This window comes from Heloderma suspectum, chromosome 4 (genome assembly GCF_057233095.1).
Source record: "Heloderma suspectum isolate Gila_16-S chromosome 4, 16-S_ref, whole genome shotgun sequence".
NCBI lineage: Eukaryota > Metazoa > Chordata > Lepidosauria > Squamata > Helodermatidae > Heloderma > Heloderma suspectum.
In genome coordinates this window covers 210,399,486-210,413,595 of record NC_139461.1, presented here as the reverse complement: position 1 = coordinate 210,413,595, position 14,110 = coordinate 210,399,486, and the positions used below count along the sequence as shown (strand labels likewise).

General features: G+C 39.2%; 1 protein-coding gene across 11 annotated transcripts in view; it reads right to left on the bottom strand.

Annotated features, from left to right (window-relative positions):
- The window catches only part of USP33 (ubiquitin specific peptidase 33), a 53,401-nt gene that overhangs the window by 19,046 nt on the left and 20,245 nt on the right, over positions 1–14,110 (bottom strand). For 3 of the 11 annotated variants that reach the window (XM_084852159.1, XM_084852167.1, XM_084852169.1), the window contains exons 8-18: positions 13,332–13,445; positions 11,801–11,879; positions 10,397–10,799; positions 8,772–8,912; positions 6,649–6,761; positions 6,005–6,177; positions 5,819–5,913; positions 5,332–5,365; positions 3,504–3,549; positions 2,197–2,377; positions 1,906–2,032 (exon numbers count right to left, since the gene is read on the bottom strand). In XM_084852159.1, coding sequence (XP_084708285.1) covers positions 1,906–2,032; positions 2,197–2,377; positions 3,504–3,549; positions 5,332–5,365; positions 5,819–5,913; positions 6,005–6,177; positions 6,649–6,761; positions 8,772–8,912; positions 10,397–10,799; positions 11,801–11,879; positions 13,332–13,445 — 1,506 coding nt within the window. The remainder of the gene's footprint in view (positions 1–1,905; positions 2,033–2,196; positions 2,378–3,503; positions 3,550–5,331; positions 5,366–5,818; positions 5,914–6,004; positions 6,178–6,648; positions 6,762–8,771; positions 8,913–10,396; positions 10,800–11,800; positions 11,880–13,331; positions 13,446–14,110) is intronic. The other 8 variants (XM_084852160.1, XM_084852170.1, XM_084852162.1 and 5 more) reach the window with 7 other exon arrangements.

Here is a 14,110-nt window from a genome sequence, read left to right as displayed (position 1 = left end):
TCAATATATAATAATCTATGCATTTGGGGTCAATATCTGGCTCTTGTGTTTCTGAGCAAGCCACAGTTTCTTTAAAAATGTACTTAGTTCATCATACTACTTTTTCAAAGCTTAAATTTCCTGATCCATTTAAAGAATTTATTTGCTCTTAAGACTGGGAAAGTAACTTTTTCATCTGCTGCAGTTCACATTTCAAGAAAAGCTCAGCTATAGGAACAGATAAGTTTCAAACCACTACAGTCCCTTGTTTTCCAACTCCCAGCTGTTGAACAGTCAACAGTTCCTTCTCTTTCAATTCCACTTTATCTGATTCAAGAATCAGTCCTATATGCATTCTCTGAATTCAAATGAAGAAACATGATTTTATCAGTTCAAAGCGATCTATGCAGAGTGTTCAAGTTCACTGCAGTAACTTATCTGGGGATTTTTGCTATCCTCTGTACAGAATGTTACAATGTATTATAAATAAATTGGACCATCATATTTAAATATTTAGATTTTTAAGTCACTTCAGCTTATCTTCTAATTTTACATCAAACACACACTGCTCTCAAGACAATGTTTCCATAACCCCCAGTTAATAAGATTGTAACATTAAAATGAAGTCTCCTCTTATCCAGTATATAACTTGTAGAGAAAGGCTGCAGAACCTCGTTCAGCTTGAGGGCTGAATTCCATTTTGGAGAAGCTCTCAGGGGCCACATTCCAGTGATGGGCAGGGCCAAAATGCAAAAAACACACACCAAAAAACCACCCAGAATATTTTAGCTTAAAGCTGTTAAGCTTAGGACTGGCATTTAAACCTTTTAGAATAGGGAAAAGATGCACAAAAGCTGGGAAACCACCAGAAGATCAGTGGTCAGGGACAAGGGGATGCGGCCAGGCACAGGATCACCTGGGGAACCCTGGAGGGCTCGACTGGGAACCCCAGGTGGGCTGGATTAGCTCCCAGGCCTGAAGCTGTGCACCCCTGTTCTAGAGCAAAGAGCTAAATATTGCAGAAAAACACAGCTTTCTGTTTACTTTTACAGGTGTTGATGTTAGGGCAACGGTTCAATAATTTCCAAGAATGTACTGTAAAAAACAGTAGAGGTAAGAGCTCAGCGGTAGCACACATGCTTTCAACAAGAGTTGAAATGGGCTAAAGCTCAGTGGTAGCACACATGCTTTGCAATCAGAAGTCCCAGGTTCAATCCCCCCAGTGTATCTAGGTAGGCTAGGAAAGAATCCTGCCTGAAATCCTGGAGAGCCGCTGCCAGTCAGTGCCAACAATACTGGGCTAGACTGAACAATGGTCTGACTGAGACTATTGGAAGATCATAAGACAACTTCCTATTCTTCTATGAAAAACTTGAGAACAAGCAGGAAAAATGCACTAATTTCTTGCAGAGAAGCATCCTAAGAGAAGCCAAGCTTTCTGTTTCAGATCACAATTGCAGCTGATCAAAACTCTAACAGCGGGAAAGCATTAGCCAGCTCTTTTTTCACCTCCTATTAAATCTTATGCAGAACAAATTTGAGAACTACTGGTACTCAATAGTTAGTATTTGCTCCTAACAAGAAGTTTGCGTTGGATCCAGACTTTGTGTTCCATGAACTGAAGGGCCCCTTCTATCCACAAAAGCATCTGAGCAAAAGGAGGGATCCCACTGGCAAAAGGAAAGGGGGGAGGGAGATGACACTTATTGATTCTCCCCTCCTCCTGCAGCTGCTCAAAACGTCTGCTCTGGAAGAGGATCCCCCAACTCTGCAGGGCAGATTTTTGGAGGGTGCAAGCAGCTGCAGGGGGAAAGGGGAATTGGCAAAACCAATTCCCCTCCCTTCTGCCAATGTGATGATTCCACTGCGAGGAGTGAAGTCTGGATCAAACCCATGATTTCACAACTTCTTCACTTGCTTTCTCACCTGTAAAAGAGAACATAAGCTTCTGCATTTTGGACAGTTGATTCTGTTACTTCCGTGACACTCTGATCATCAAACTCGTACCATCGATTATTTAAGTTGTTCCGGCAATAAGCTATATAGTGTCCATCTAAGCACAAGAACAATTAGGAAATTTTTAGTCCAAGAACTACAAGGCAAGCAGATGCCAATATATATTAACATAACCCCTTAATTCCACATCAGTTGCATAAAATGCTCTGGCATGCAACAATCTGCACACTCTAAAAGAAAAAATATACTATATCAACTCACTGATGGCAGTTCCATGGTGGCAGATGACTGATAAGAGATCATAGATCACTATTTGAGCTGAGCTGTCCTTAGCAAGAAAAGGCTGAAGATCAAGTCCTTCCAAGGGAAAGGATACATGAGTCCCAATTTTTGTGGAAAACATAAGATCATGCCTGAATCGTTTGAGATGAATACATAAAATCTGTAAAGAAGAGTTGACATTTGTAAAGAAGAGTTGACTCATTTGAAAATTAACTGTTTGCCTCTTATTTGAGTGTTACCTTACCAAGCAATTTCACTGTACTACCTCCTTATTAAACTGGTAGCGCCCTCTTCTGCCCTCTCATAAAAAAAAAATCCATAGGGCCCTTTATGTAGATGGACTCTTTAGTCTACAGCAGATGGTAATTGGTCTAGGGAATATAAGGACTGCTTCACACATGGTGTTTTTTCTATGCAGAAGTACACTATTGTAGGAAAATCCTATGTATCTATGTATTTACGAAGCCCATATATGTATACTTTCTGGTATATGCACAGTGAGAAATTGCAATTGGTATGATATTTGCAAATGGAAGTATGTATTTTTTTACTTCCTAAACTAATGTATGTTTGTTTCTGTAGGAAAAATGTGCATAATCCCACCAATTCTAATTTTCCAGAGACTCATCAATGTTTTCAAGATTTATCCAAAACACTATCAAATTGATCTGAAAGAAGCCTACCTCACCACCCAACACATACTTTACCAATCCAATTTTTAATATGTAATTCTTTGTACTCTCAGTTACCAGTAATATTTCCTTCCAATTTCTTTTAGTTACTATGCAACACTCAGAAGCAAAAGAGTGAATGTCTCTTACATAATTGCTATTTAACCATAAACACACCCTACAGTATTTAAGGATAACTTCACACATATATGTTCATTTCTCAATGGCTAGATCATCAAGTGATGACTTGCATGTATGAAACAACCATCACAGAGCATTCATATAACTCCAGTTCACCCCGAACACTAAAGTTCTCAATGGAGACAGTTCACATATTAAGCTCAATGTCACTGAACTGCAACATTATGTTAACTGAACTATCGGTATGTGTGAATGACACCTCATTACACAACCTTCAAACAGAAATGAATTCAGTGCTGCGGCTACAACAATATAAAAAAGGATTGCTTTTCATTTGTTTTAGGTCTATCTCATTTTAAAGATCTTACTGAACAAGTCAGCAAATGTGACTGGATACAAGCACATTTCAGGTATTGTATAAAATCAACACTGTCACCTACCATTTACATATTTGTAAAAGAAAAAGTAGAATACCTCAGGGAAGTGTTGAACTTTGCAGAATTTTACTCCATTTCTTAACCTAAAGTAAAGTTAACATTTAGTAAAGTTGTAAAAAGGATATATGCAAACGTTAAAAATAATGAAACCTTATGTAGTGTACAATGTCCTGACTATTTCAGAAATGCTGACTAGAAACAAGGGCATTTATCTTCAAAGGATCAGAAATCCATTGGGATCAACTCTCACACACACAAAGCAAGAACATCCTTCTGCTCTATACAGACAATCAACTCACACAACATAAGCAATTTATTAAATCATTCTTTTTGTACAACCAAAGCAATCAGTATGTGTGTGCATGCGCATGTGCATATATATGGGGGGGGGGAGCAGCATGGGTCTTCCATTTCTTACTTATTCTGAAAACCTGTACTGGGTACATGCCCACCAGGGCATAGCTGTGGATGGAGAAGTCACGAAGTGCCCTCAACCAAAACCGAACAATGATGTGGGAGGGCACAGTGTCTTCTTTGCCTGCCTGTAATCAGTCCAGAACGGAAGTGGGCTGATAATCACCAGCTCTGGTCATACTGGGGGTGAAAACAAAATGCCTGCCAACATCTGTCCAGAATCTATGGGTAATCTAGAAAAGTTTGAGCCCTTTGTGCAAGCAGAATGTACTGCCATTCACACAAAGTCTGGCAAGTCCTGCCGATTTCTCCTAACCCAACTACAGACCCCAACACTGCATCAAAAGCTATTCCAAAGAGTCCCCTGATCCACAAGAGCAAGTTTTTAGGGGGTCCAGTGTGCTACAGCAGAAGGGAGGTGACAGAAGAGCTCCATTACATGAATAGAGCGCTGTCATTTCCAAGCCAAAATAACTTAGGACATATGACCTGTAGCACTGAATACTTAGAAACGCTAACCATGACCAAGATCTAAAGAGCTCTGCAATATTTGCTTCTGCCGGCAGGCTCTTGCTCTGTATCGAGTGCTGCACCAAAACCCCCTCTGCAACCCTCCTGAATAGTTTTAGAGGGGCTATGTGCAAGGGGAGCCCAAAGAGTCCTTGTGTGTACTTCTAAGCAACATTGCACTTCTTTGCCTATCAATGCATTTGTCTAGACATTCTACGAGTATGCAGGTGGAATACTGAGCAAGAAATACACATTACAAAGCATTAGCTATAGTCCTGAAGTGATTCAGCCACCTCAGTTATATTTTTCTGCCTACTAATAAACCACATCAATTCAAGGAACATCACCATACGCTAATCTTTTTTGTCCCAAAGACAAGCCGCAATGGCACAAGAGTGGCAAATCCAGGTTGTACATATGTCCAGCAAATTGCTGCACACATCAGAATTGATACTGCCATGTCATACTGCCTGCATGACTCTATTTCCTGTTTGTTGGAAGGGCTATTGTATGGCAACAATTCCCAGCCATCTTGTCCTTGGGTGGCACATGCAGTTGAGGGCACAATTTGGCCAGCTACATGCACAGCTCAGATTTGCCTCTCAGCTGTTTCCCAGGGGATAATGCCTGTTTGTTGGAGGCAAATACTAACTTGTAATATCTAAAAACTACATGACTCTACTTGAAAATAGGACCTAGCAATTTGGTCTGAAGTAAGTGGGCTTAAGAACAGAACCTACACTTAAAACTCATTTTTAAAAACTGATTGAAAGGAATAGTGACTATAAATTCTCTCTCTCTCTCTCTCACTCTCACTTTCACACACACACACACACACACACACTTATGGGTAATGTCATTGTACACCCATTGAACGCTATGTAATTGCAATAGCTTTTAAGTAAATACATTGATCGAGAATTTAAGAGTAGATCACTTACTTTTTACACTTTTCACAACTGTACATATTGTCACCTGCAGACATTGCGAAGAGGGAAGCACAACCATTATTCTACAGACATTATAACATACCCCCTCCCTCAACAACCTACACTGGGCACTTCGGGTTTTGTAATATAGTAGGCAGTCATGGTGTTTTAGCAACACAAATGCTTATACTGAATGGCATTACACCACCTAGATCTCCTCCCAACTAGTTAGATAATCTTTATTGGGCCCTCAATTATAAATTTAAAATAGGATGATAGGAAGTTAAAAGGGATAATATTTCTACAATGATTTTTTAAAAACTTTCTCCCCTTGAGAATACTTACTGTCAACTGATGTTTTACAGCAGTGTAATGGGGGAATATTGCAAGACATTTTCTGATCCCATTAAATGTGAAAATAGATATAAAAAGTAGCACAAGTATGAGTCATATTACAGAGAATTTAATATATTTTTTAAAATGTTAGAAATATTCTTACCTTTCAGCTCATCTCTAGCAAAAAAGGCAGCAAGACAATCTTGTAAGGTTACTGTTGGACCCCAAAACCAGCTAGGAACACAGGAGACAACAAACCTGAAACATCATCGACAGAAAAACAGCAAATGTTCTGCCAGTACAGCAGAAACATCAATTAAAGAGATCTGAGCATTGCAAAGAAACAAACCTTTTGAAGTATTCCACAAAAAATGCTATCCAGCCTTGAGGAGCATATGCTTCACCACATGACCCTGCCTTGACAAGAGAAGTCTGATGACTTGCAGAATGCAGCTTAGCGAGGTCTTCCTTACCTGGAATAGGTAATGACAAGTCCTGGAAAGTCTCCAGGGTAACTGACACCTATTGCCAAGCGAAAGGAAGGTCATTAGGCCAATCTTACTTTTCAGCTAACCAACTAGAGTTCTGTATTTTAAATTTGGTTCCATATTTTAAATTTGGAACATCCCTAATAAACTTCAATTCACAGCGTGTATAGTGCTTTTCTTCAAGAATACCACTAGATGGCAAGCTACACACAACTATACATTCATTAAAGTAGCAGTGTATGAACATGAAAAATATCAGTAACTGTTAGGGACTAAAATTAACCTGAAGAAACTACTAACAGGAAGAATGGAACAGCCTTACACCTTTGAGAAATCTGACTCTAACCTGGAATAATCCAGGAATTCTTTGCATATTACAAGTGGTGCCAAGTAAATGGCATGATTAAGTAAAAAATGAAGTGTTAGCGTACAACTTTTTTTCCATGCAGGAAAAGGCACAGACTGCAGGGATATGTGAGAACCTTTCTTTCTTCCCTACACTTACCCGATCACATGTCAGACACTGTACTGAACTTATAATACTCCCATCAAATATGTCGGAAATAACGCTTCTGTATTTTTTGTGTTTCTTCTTTTTGAAGGAAGATGCAGCTGGAACTAATGTAGAAAGAAAGACAACTAAAGTCAGAAGGGGATCAAAGTACAGTAACTTTTGATTTTCCTGCTTATTGTTTTCGTTTGGATACAAATACGAGGTCTTGATTAGCAAGACCTAATAAACACAATCTTTAGCACAAAGTGGGGGAAAAGTTAAGAATCTACTTTGTTACAAAATATTGTTTAGTGAGCTGGCCAGGACAAGGGGGTACTTAGGGTGGTATCCAACGGTGGCTTTGTGCTACTGGAAAGTGGTTCTGGTTGCAAAAGGTACTGACCCACACCCCTTACCCACTGCAGCCTTCCATGTCATATCCCATATTGTCACAGGAGCAGTTGGGGGGGGGGGGGCTTAGAGGCTGCAGTGGATGGGGGAGTAGGCAAAAATGACCCATGTGCAAGCATAAGTGTCTTCTGCTAGTCCAAAGCCACCGCTGGGTACAATCCTTAAGAGTACATCTCCACAGGGCAGGGATGGGGGTGGGGCAGATGTGCTCCACACAGCATATCCATTCACTATAATTCACAAACACATGGCCCATGTCACCCTGGTTCCACACCACAAATCTACATGACAGCAATAATCACAGGGTCACCTTGGGTTGTATATACTGTACAATACAAAATGCAAGTCCAAATATTCTACTTGTCTTGCAGGGGGGACATTCCCTAATTTCTGGTTAAGCACTAGACTGGAATGAGGAGAAGCTGCTATTCAGATTTGTACTAAAAAGCACGCAAAGCACCAAAAAGCACAGCAGACAAGACAATGCATCCAGACTAACAAATATTCCAAAATAACTGATTTATAAAGACAAGTCAACTATAAGAGACAAGTGACTGAGAAGTAAGCTATGGTAGCTGCAAGCATTCAGTCTGTAATTCGCTACTGGATCGTTACGGTTTAATGGGAGACAAAGGCCTAGTCCTACACATGCTGCAGAATATGGTGATAGAATAGACTGCTCCACTTCAGACTGCAAGTAGGAGATAGCATTTCTGAATGCTTCTCCATGGAAAAACACCATGCAAAATAGCAAACTAACACATAGAGAGAAAGATTCTAGCCTAGTCCTCGACCAGCTGGACTAGTTTTCTATTTTCAGGCACATGTAGGGGAGCATTCATAACTGATTCCTCACCTGCAATCTGAACTGAAATAGTCCACTGTGCAAGCTCAGCTTTATAACACTTCATTTCCACTCATTATGCTGCCTACGTAGACCCAAAGAGTGCCCATATGCCATCTATCTCTGCTGCCATGATAGTGGGGGAGGGGGAAGAGGAGAACAATGAATGGAAGCAGGCCTGGGAAGACAAATAGGCAACGTTTTCTCAATAATGTTTTTCAAGGCTGCCTTAGAGCACAGAAAGACAAACTCTCTTGGGTCTCAAGCTATTGGGGGAGGGGGAATAAAGGTATGAAAGCATTTTATAAAACAAAATGATAGCTTTAAAAACCAAGTTGAAGAGGTAACTCCCCCCCCACACACACATATCTCCTAATATAACTTTCCTAACTAGCAGCTTTGAAAAGAACTAGCTACATGAAAGTATGGAAAAAACAAGACTGAACGTTTCAAATGTTCTTTGAAAACAATAGCGTACTTTAAGATTCCAAAATGATGCAACTCCCCAATGTCAAGCAGTAGATAAAAAGAAGCTACAGTGTTTGGTCCCTAGGTAAAACTCTTGTGTGCTTGCACTGTGTTTGTGTTATTGTCTTAGTGTTTTGTTCACTGGAAATAGAATTGGCAATACACAAAACCCCGCAAAATAGCGGGGGCAATAGGATCAGATGCAGAGATCTGAATACCCAATCTCATCACTTAAACATCTGGGAGATCTCTTAACATGGCATCCACCAGACCACAATGTGGTCTAAGAGACCAAAAACCACCTCAAATCAGTGTCCAATATTAAGAGATAAGGGGGGAATTAATAAATAAGTGTTAGGAACCATGCAGAACAAGCGGCAATTAAACAGTAAAGAGCTAAGGAATATTATACCTTTTTTGAGTGAGGGTGCCAGTCCAGACCAAAAAAACCCTGATTTGGGGGGACTGGTTGATAAACGTGCATTCCCTCCATCTTTTGAAGGAAAGTTTTGTGGCATAGATACATCATTCATATGGACATCATTGATATAGTCTGTAAAACATATCCATATTATAAAATGGAGCTGCCAGCATCACAAATAGTAAAACAGATGATATTTTAGCCAAATAAGCATTGCTAAACTAAAATGAAGAAGATTACACTGGAAATTAACACTAACTGAAAAAATAAGGGTCCAATTTGTTTTCAATTTGGTATTGGGTTCACATGGCAAAAAAGTTGTGGCATAGCATCTTTTAGAAAGCACTGAGATGGTAAGCAAGGCAGAAAATGAACAAAGTAAGCGGCGGGGGGGAGAATGTGAATAAAACTGTCACAATGGAAAAAGTGAGAGGATTATATATAGACATTGTGAAGGAGAAGAAAGCTATCGAAGAATTACTTAGAAACCACATGAAGGGCATAATTTGCAACATCACAGTTGCCACATCATTCAGTGCAGCTGTTCTTCCACATCTGGACAAGAGCAGCCACTTCCACAGCGACTAAAGTATCTAAAGTCAACCACTGAAGAAAAGCTAGATTGACATCTCAATAATATTGCCCTGGGGTCACACTCTTTAAATCTTTCACTTAGAGAAAATGTTCTTCTATGAAAATTGTGCATATAGAAAATACATGAAAAGAGTTCTGTTCAAAGTCATATGAAAAAGAAAGTAAATTCAGTTTGCAGGAGGAAATATTAAGGCTTTTTTTGTATGCATAAGCTCAGCTGACTACCCAAACTACTCTCCAAGTTCTGCCCAATTTGGTCTAGAATCTGTCAAGACAATGAAAAAGTGCCTGTTTCTCTAATATGAGCATACACCATTCCAGTCAAGCCTCTTAACACAACTGGTTCATTTCCCTCTTACACTGAAACAACAACAAGGCAATTACTCAGCATAGAGGTAAGAGAAACCCAGGGAAAGGGGTAACTACACATGCTGCTACAACAGCTGAGCCAGAAATGACTTTTCTAAACACTGCAGCCATCTAAAAACTGCCCTGTAAAATAGATATACTTTGAGGAAACCCACTGAAATCAATGGGACTTACATCTGTCATGCTAACTTAAGTCCCACTGATTTCAAGTGATTTACTCTAACTATGACTAAATTTGGATCCAGCCCACTATTACTTGTGTTTATTGCTGGTACAGCTCAGACAAGTTCTTCCCCATTCCACTCACCCCTTTGCTTTGCATCTATTATCTGTTCTATTTACAGAGTGAACAGACATTGTCCTGTTTTATATAAAATTGCTGCAACATATGCTGATCCTTTATGACAGAGCTGGATATAACAACATAAATGCTCATCTATCCACTGATCAAATTCAGCAACAAATACAAAAATATTCCAACATGTAAGAGTCATAACTGAGATTTGAATTATTAGAGTTGTATGTCACAGCACAGTAGAGTAGTAAGATGAAATAGAATCTTAAAATAGAAAACATGCTGGTAGCCTTAGAAAAAAGCTGATTTTAATGGCACGTCTATTTTATGTCACATCCAATAATATTCATACAATCACCTGAGTATCTGCTGTGTATTTGCACCTTCACTGTTTCCTGGTTATTCAAAAATTCAGCCGTTTCAAAGAAACTGTTTATATCTTTTTCTATATCTTCCACAGAGCTTGCTCTGGTCATCTTGGTATACAAGGATTTCTCATTCTGATAGTCTTTAGATGCATTGTCATCGTCTCCAATTAACATAGCATCTTCTGTATGGTCCTCTGCCAAAGGTTTTGACCAAGCCTCATTTTCTACCTTATCAGTGTTACCACATGATTGAAAGTCTACATCTGATTGACTCTTCTCTTCCTCCATGTTCTCTTCTGCATTTGCTGGGTTAGTCTCCTCTATTGCAATAACAGTCTCCTTCAACTCTTCATGTAACAAATCCATTAAACAACGCAGAAATTCCTGTGCATCCTGAAATTTAAAATGGAATGTGTCACTTGCTTTATTCAGATGTGTATTTTAATGGTGCTAGCTGTTAAATAAAACTAAAAGCCGCTTGACAGTCAGCCATTCTAATGTAGAAGATCTGTGAAATGAATCATGTTTAGTTAGTTCAGTGTTACAATTTAATAGTTTTCTTTCTAAATATAGGGTTGGATACAGAGAAATGTGCAAAGATTAGGGCATGTGGAATGTGATTTTGTCACCCATCCCTTCTTCCTCCCAAGAGCTCCCCCTCCCCCCAAGTTTATTCCAAGGATCAGGAGACCCTGCTGCATCTGGTAGGCTGTGGTGCAGGGTTAAAGGAAAGGGGGAATTCCTCAAATTTCAGACAGAGGCACTACTCAAAGCACATTGGGGATCTCCCCTTCTCCTCTTCCAGCACCACTTCCCACCCCATTCAGTAGAGTCCCCTGGCCCTCAGGAGATACTTTTTGGGAAGTGGGGAGGGGGCTGCAAGAGTTAGAAGGGGGCAAGAAAGTAACATTCCACCAGTCTTCCCCCCTCCGCCTTTCTCTGGATCCAACCCCTACAATTCAATACACATGCTATATAAATCCAATGCCTATCTTTAAGCATTCAGTCACAGAATGTCTGCCCATTACCAATATTCTTAAAAGCAAACGAAGTTAGTGAGTTCTTTATTCCCTGTCTCGGACTATAACTGAATTTAAGCAGTTCTATCTTAAGATCTTTACATTACACTCTAGAAACTGGAATCTAGGCAGAAATTATTATATCAACTACTCTTTTTATACATTCAGAAGGGGGAAAACATAATGTCTTTTAGAAAGGAAGTCCAGCAATTTACCAGTAAACTCAAGCAAAACAAGCATAAAACCATCTAAATCTTTTTAGATTTGCTGTGTATGTTTTAACCTGTAATTCTGTCTCACTGGATCTTGTTACTTTTTAGTAAACAATATTTCTCTGTAGCAGCATGCATAGAGGGGGCCTTAAGAAAAGCTTACCTGTTGGGAATAGCCTCGAAATGTTGGATTAACTGTTTTAATTCCTTGAAATAGGTTTGTGGGGACAACAGCCCCAGGCCTGAAAGAAAAAGGTATGTAAGTGTATTTACAACTTCTCAAACCGCTTGGAATGTTTCAGTTTATCAGTATTCAAACTACAATGGCTTCTAAGCATGCAAATCAAGAATATTACTATGTAGTGTAACCCCATGTATTTATACTATGGACTACGTCCCACCAGGTTCAATGGGATTTACTGTCTGGTCATAGGATTGCAGACATGGCTTTTTAAGAAATTGACTTTGGATGCAAAATCTGTACCTCCCTCTAAAACTTTATATAATGCTTAGAGCTATTTTCACTTATTTTTGAATCTGCGATTGGTCATTCAGTTCGGTACTCTACTTGGGATAATAATGATGTCTCAATATTCCTTTCACACATTAGCAATGTACATATAAATTCATGCAAAGCTCTTTCATTCTTGCATCTTACAATTCTGTAAGCACACAAAAGTCTTAAAAAATAATGTGAGGAGATCAGAACTATCTTGCTTGCCAGAGACTCTGATATCTACCAAAGTAAACAATCAGAATTCTGCCAAAGCAATTGTGAATTTCCAGGGAGCTTCTACTGGACTTCAACGTGATACAGTGAAGCAATTCTTATAGTCTCATGCTTTTAACTGGTATGTAAATTGGAGTGTCAGATTCAGCTTGAAAGTCTAACAGTGCAAGCTATATGTGTCTACTCAGAAGTAAACCCATTGACTTTGATAGAACTTACTCCCTGGTAAGTGTGTATGATTGTGGACTAAGGGACTTATTGCATTGAGAAGGCTTAAATCATCATGCATGATCAGCTTTCTTTATGGATATTTATTGCTTCAATAGGTGTTGCCCAAAACCTAAACATGCAAAAAAAATGACCACTTTATCAAAAGGTGATCCATTTCAAACAAAAAACCTACAGTTCAGTCAAGTTTATATGAACACAGTATTTACTTAGGGCTATGTCCAATGTTGTGTGAGCAGACTTATTCTCATGCAATGGAACTTTCCTGTCCTTTCTTGCCCCTGCAGCCTAAACGTTTCTCGGGATGGTTGCACAATCCTCCAGAGTAGGTCTGGTGGGGGACACAGGGACTGTAGGTGATGGGGAATCCACTCCACTGGCGGATGCCGTTTTGTCAGTGGAAAACACAACTGGATGTTGCCCTTAGATGGTAAGCCTTTTATCCAGGTGCATTATAAATATTAGATTATCATCATAATAATTACTGTGGGGTAATTTACTTATCTTAACCCACTGTGGAATTGAATAAGCAGCTATAGTAGAATTTGGTTACTGGGAAGATGCCTCTAAGTGTATGCATCATAAAAAAGTACTATTTCATATATCTTCTACTAAACAAACACTGAAAAACTCTAAAACCTTATGCAGTTCACTACTTGGAAAGTACCCTTCTGAAGACTAAAAAACACTAGAGGCCGATTTATAAAAATATGTCAGAATGAAAGTAGCACAATACCTGCTTTTATGCCAGAGTTCTGTCATGAGTTTGTAATAGCTTCTGCAAATTGCTGGTTTCTTATCAGTCCGAGCTAAGCTCCCACAGTCAAGGAAAAACTGTGTCAATGGTGGGCTGATAAGGAAAAATAAAGGCTACTAGTATTTTAAAGCAGTGCTAGATTTATCAATATTTCTTCAACCCCAATTATGGCATATAGCTCTGCTCCCTGCCAGGCACAGTCCTTATTACTAGTAAAAGTAGCTCAATCCTATACCTCTCTACTCAGAAGTCCCTATATGTCTCTACTCAGAAGTAAACATTCAATGGACTCCAAGGTAAGTGTTATAGGATCGCAGCCTTAGAATATTTGATGAAGCTGATAAGATCATGCCTTCACCTTGCCTCCTATCTGCCTGGTAAGCGTCCTCGTATGTTACCTATATCATGGATCAGGAGAAAGATACTTTCACCATTGCAAGCAGTTCTAACATCTGGCAAAGGTCAGGCCTTAGTGTTGGCATAATGCCACAGGTTGCAGGCTTGTCAACTACAGAAAACTGGGATGCCAATTAATAAACAAATGCTACAAAATTGACATCTTAAACATTTGTGCTAGCTCTTGACTTTGTACTAGATGAATAAAACTGAAACACCCCATCACAGAAAAATTATTTGCTGGGGCAGAACTTCAGCATTAGCTTGCAATAGTAATAAGTTCATTTCTATTTAATATCTGAATTACATTCATAAAATGAGATGGCAGGAAAATGGTACATTGCTTTCTCAAAAATATCCCC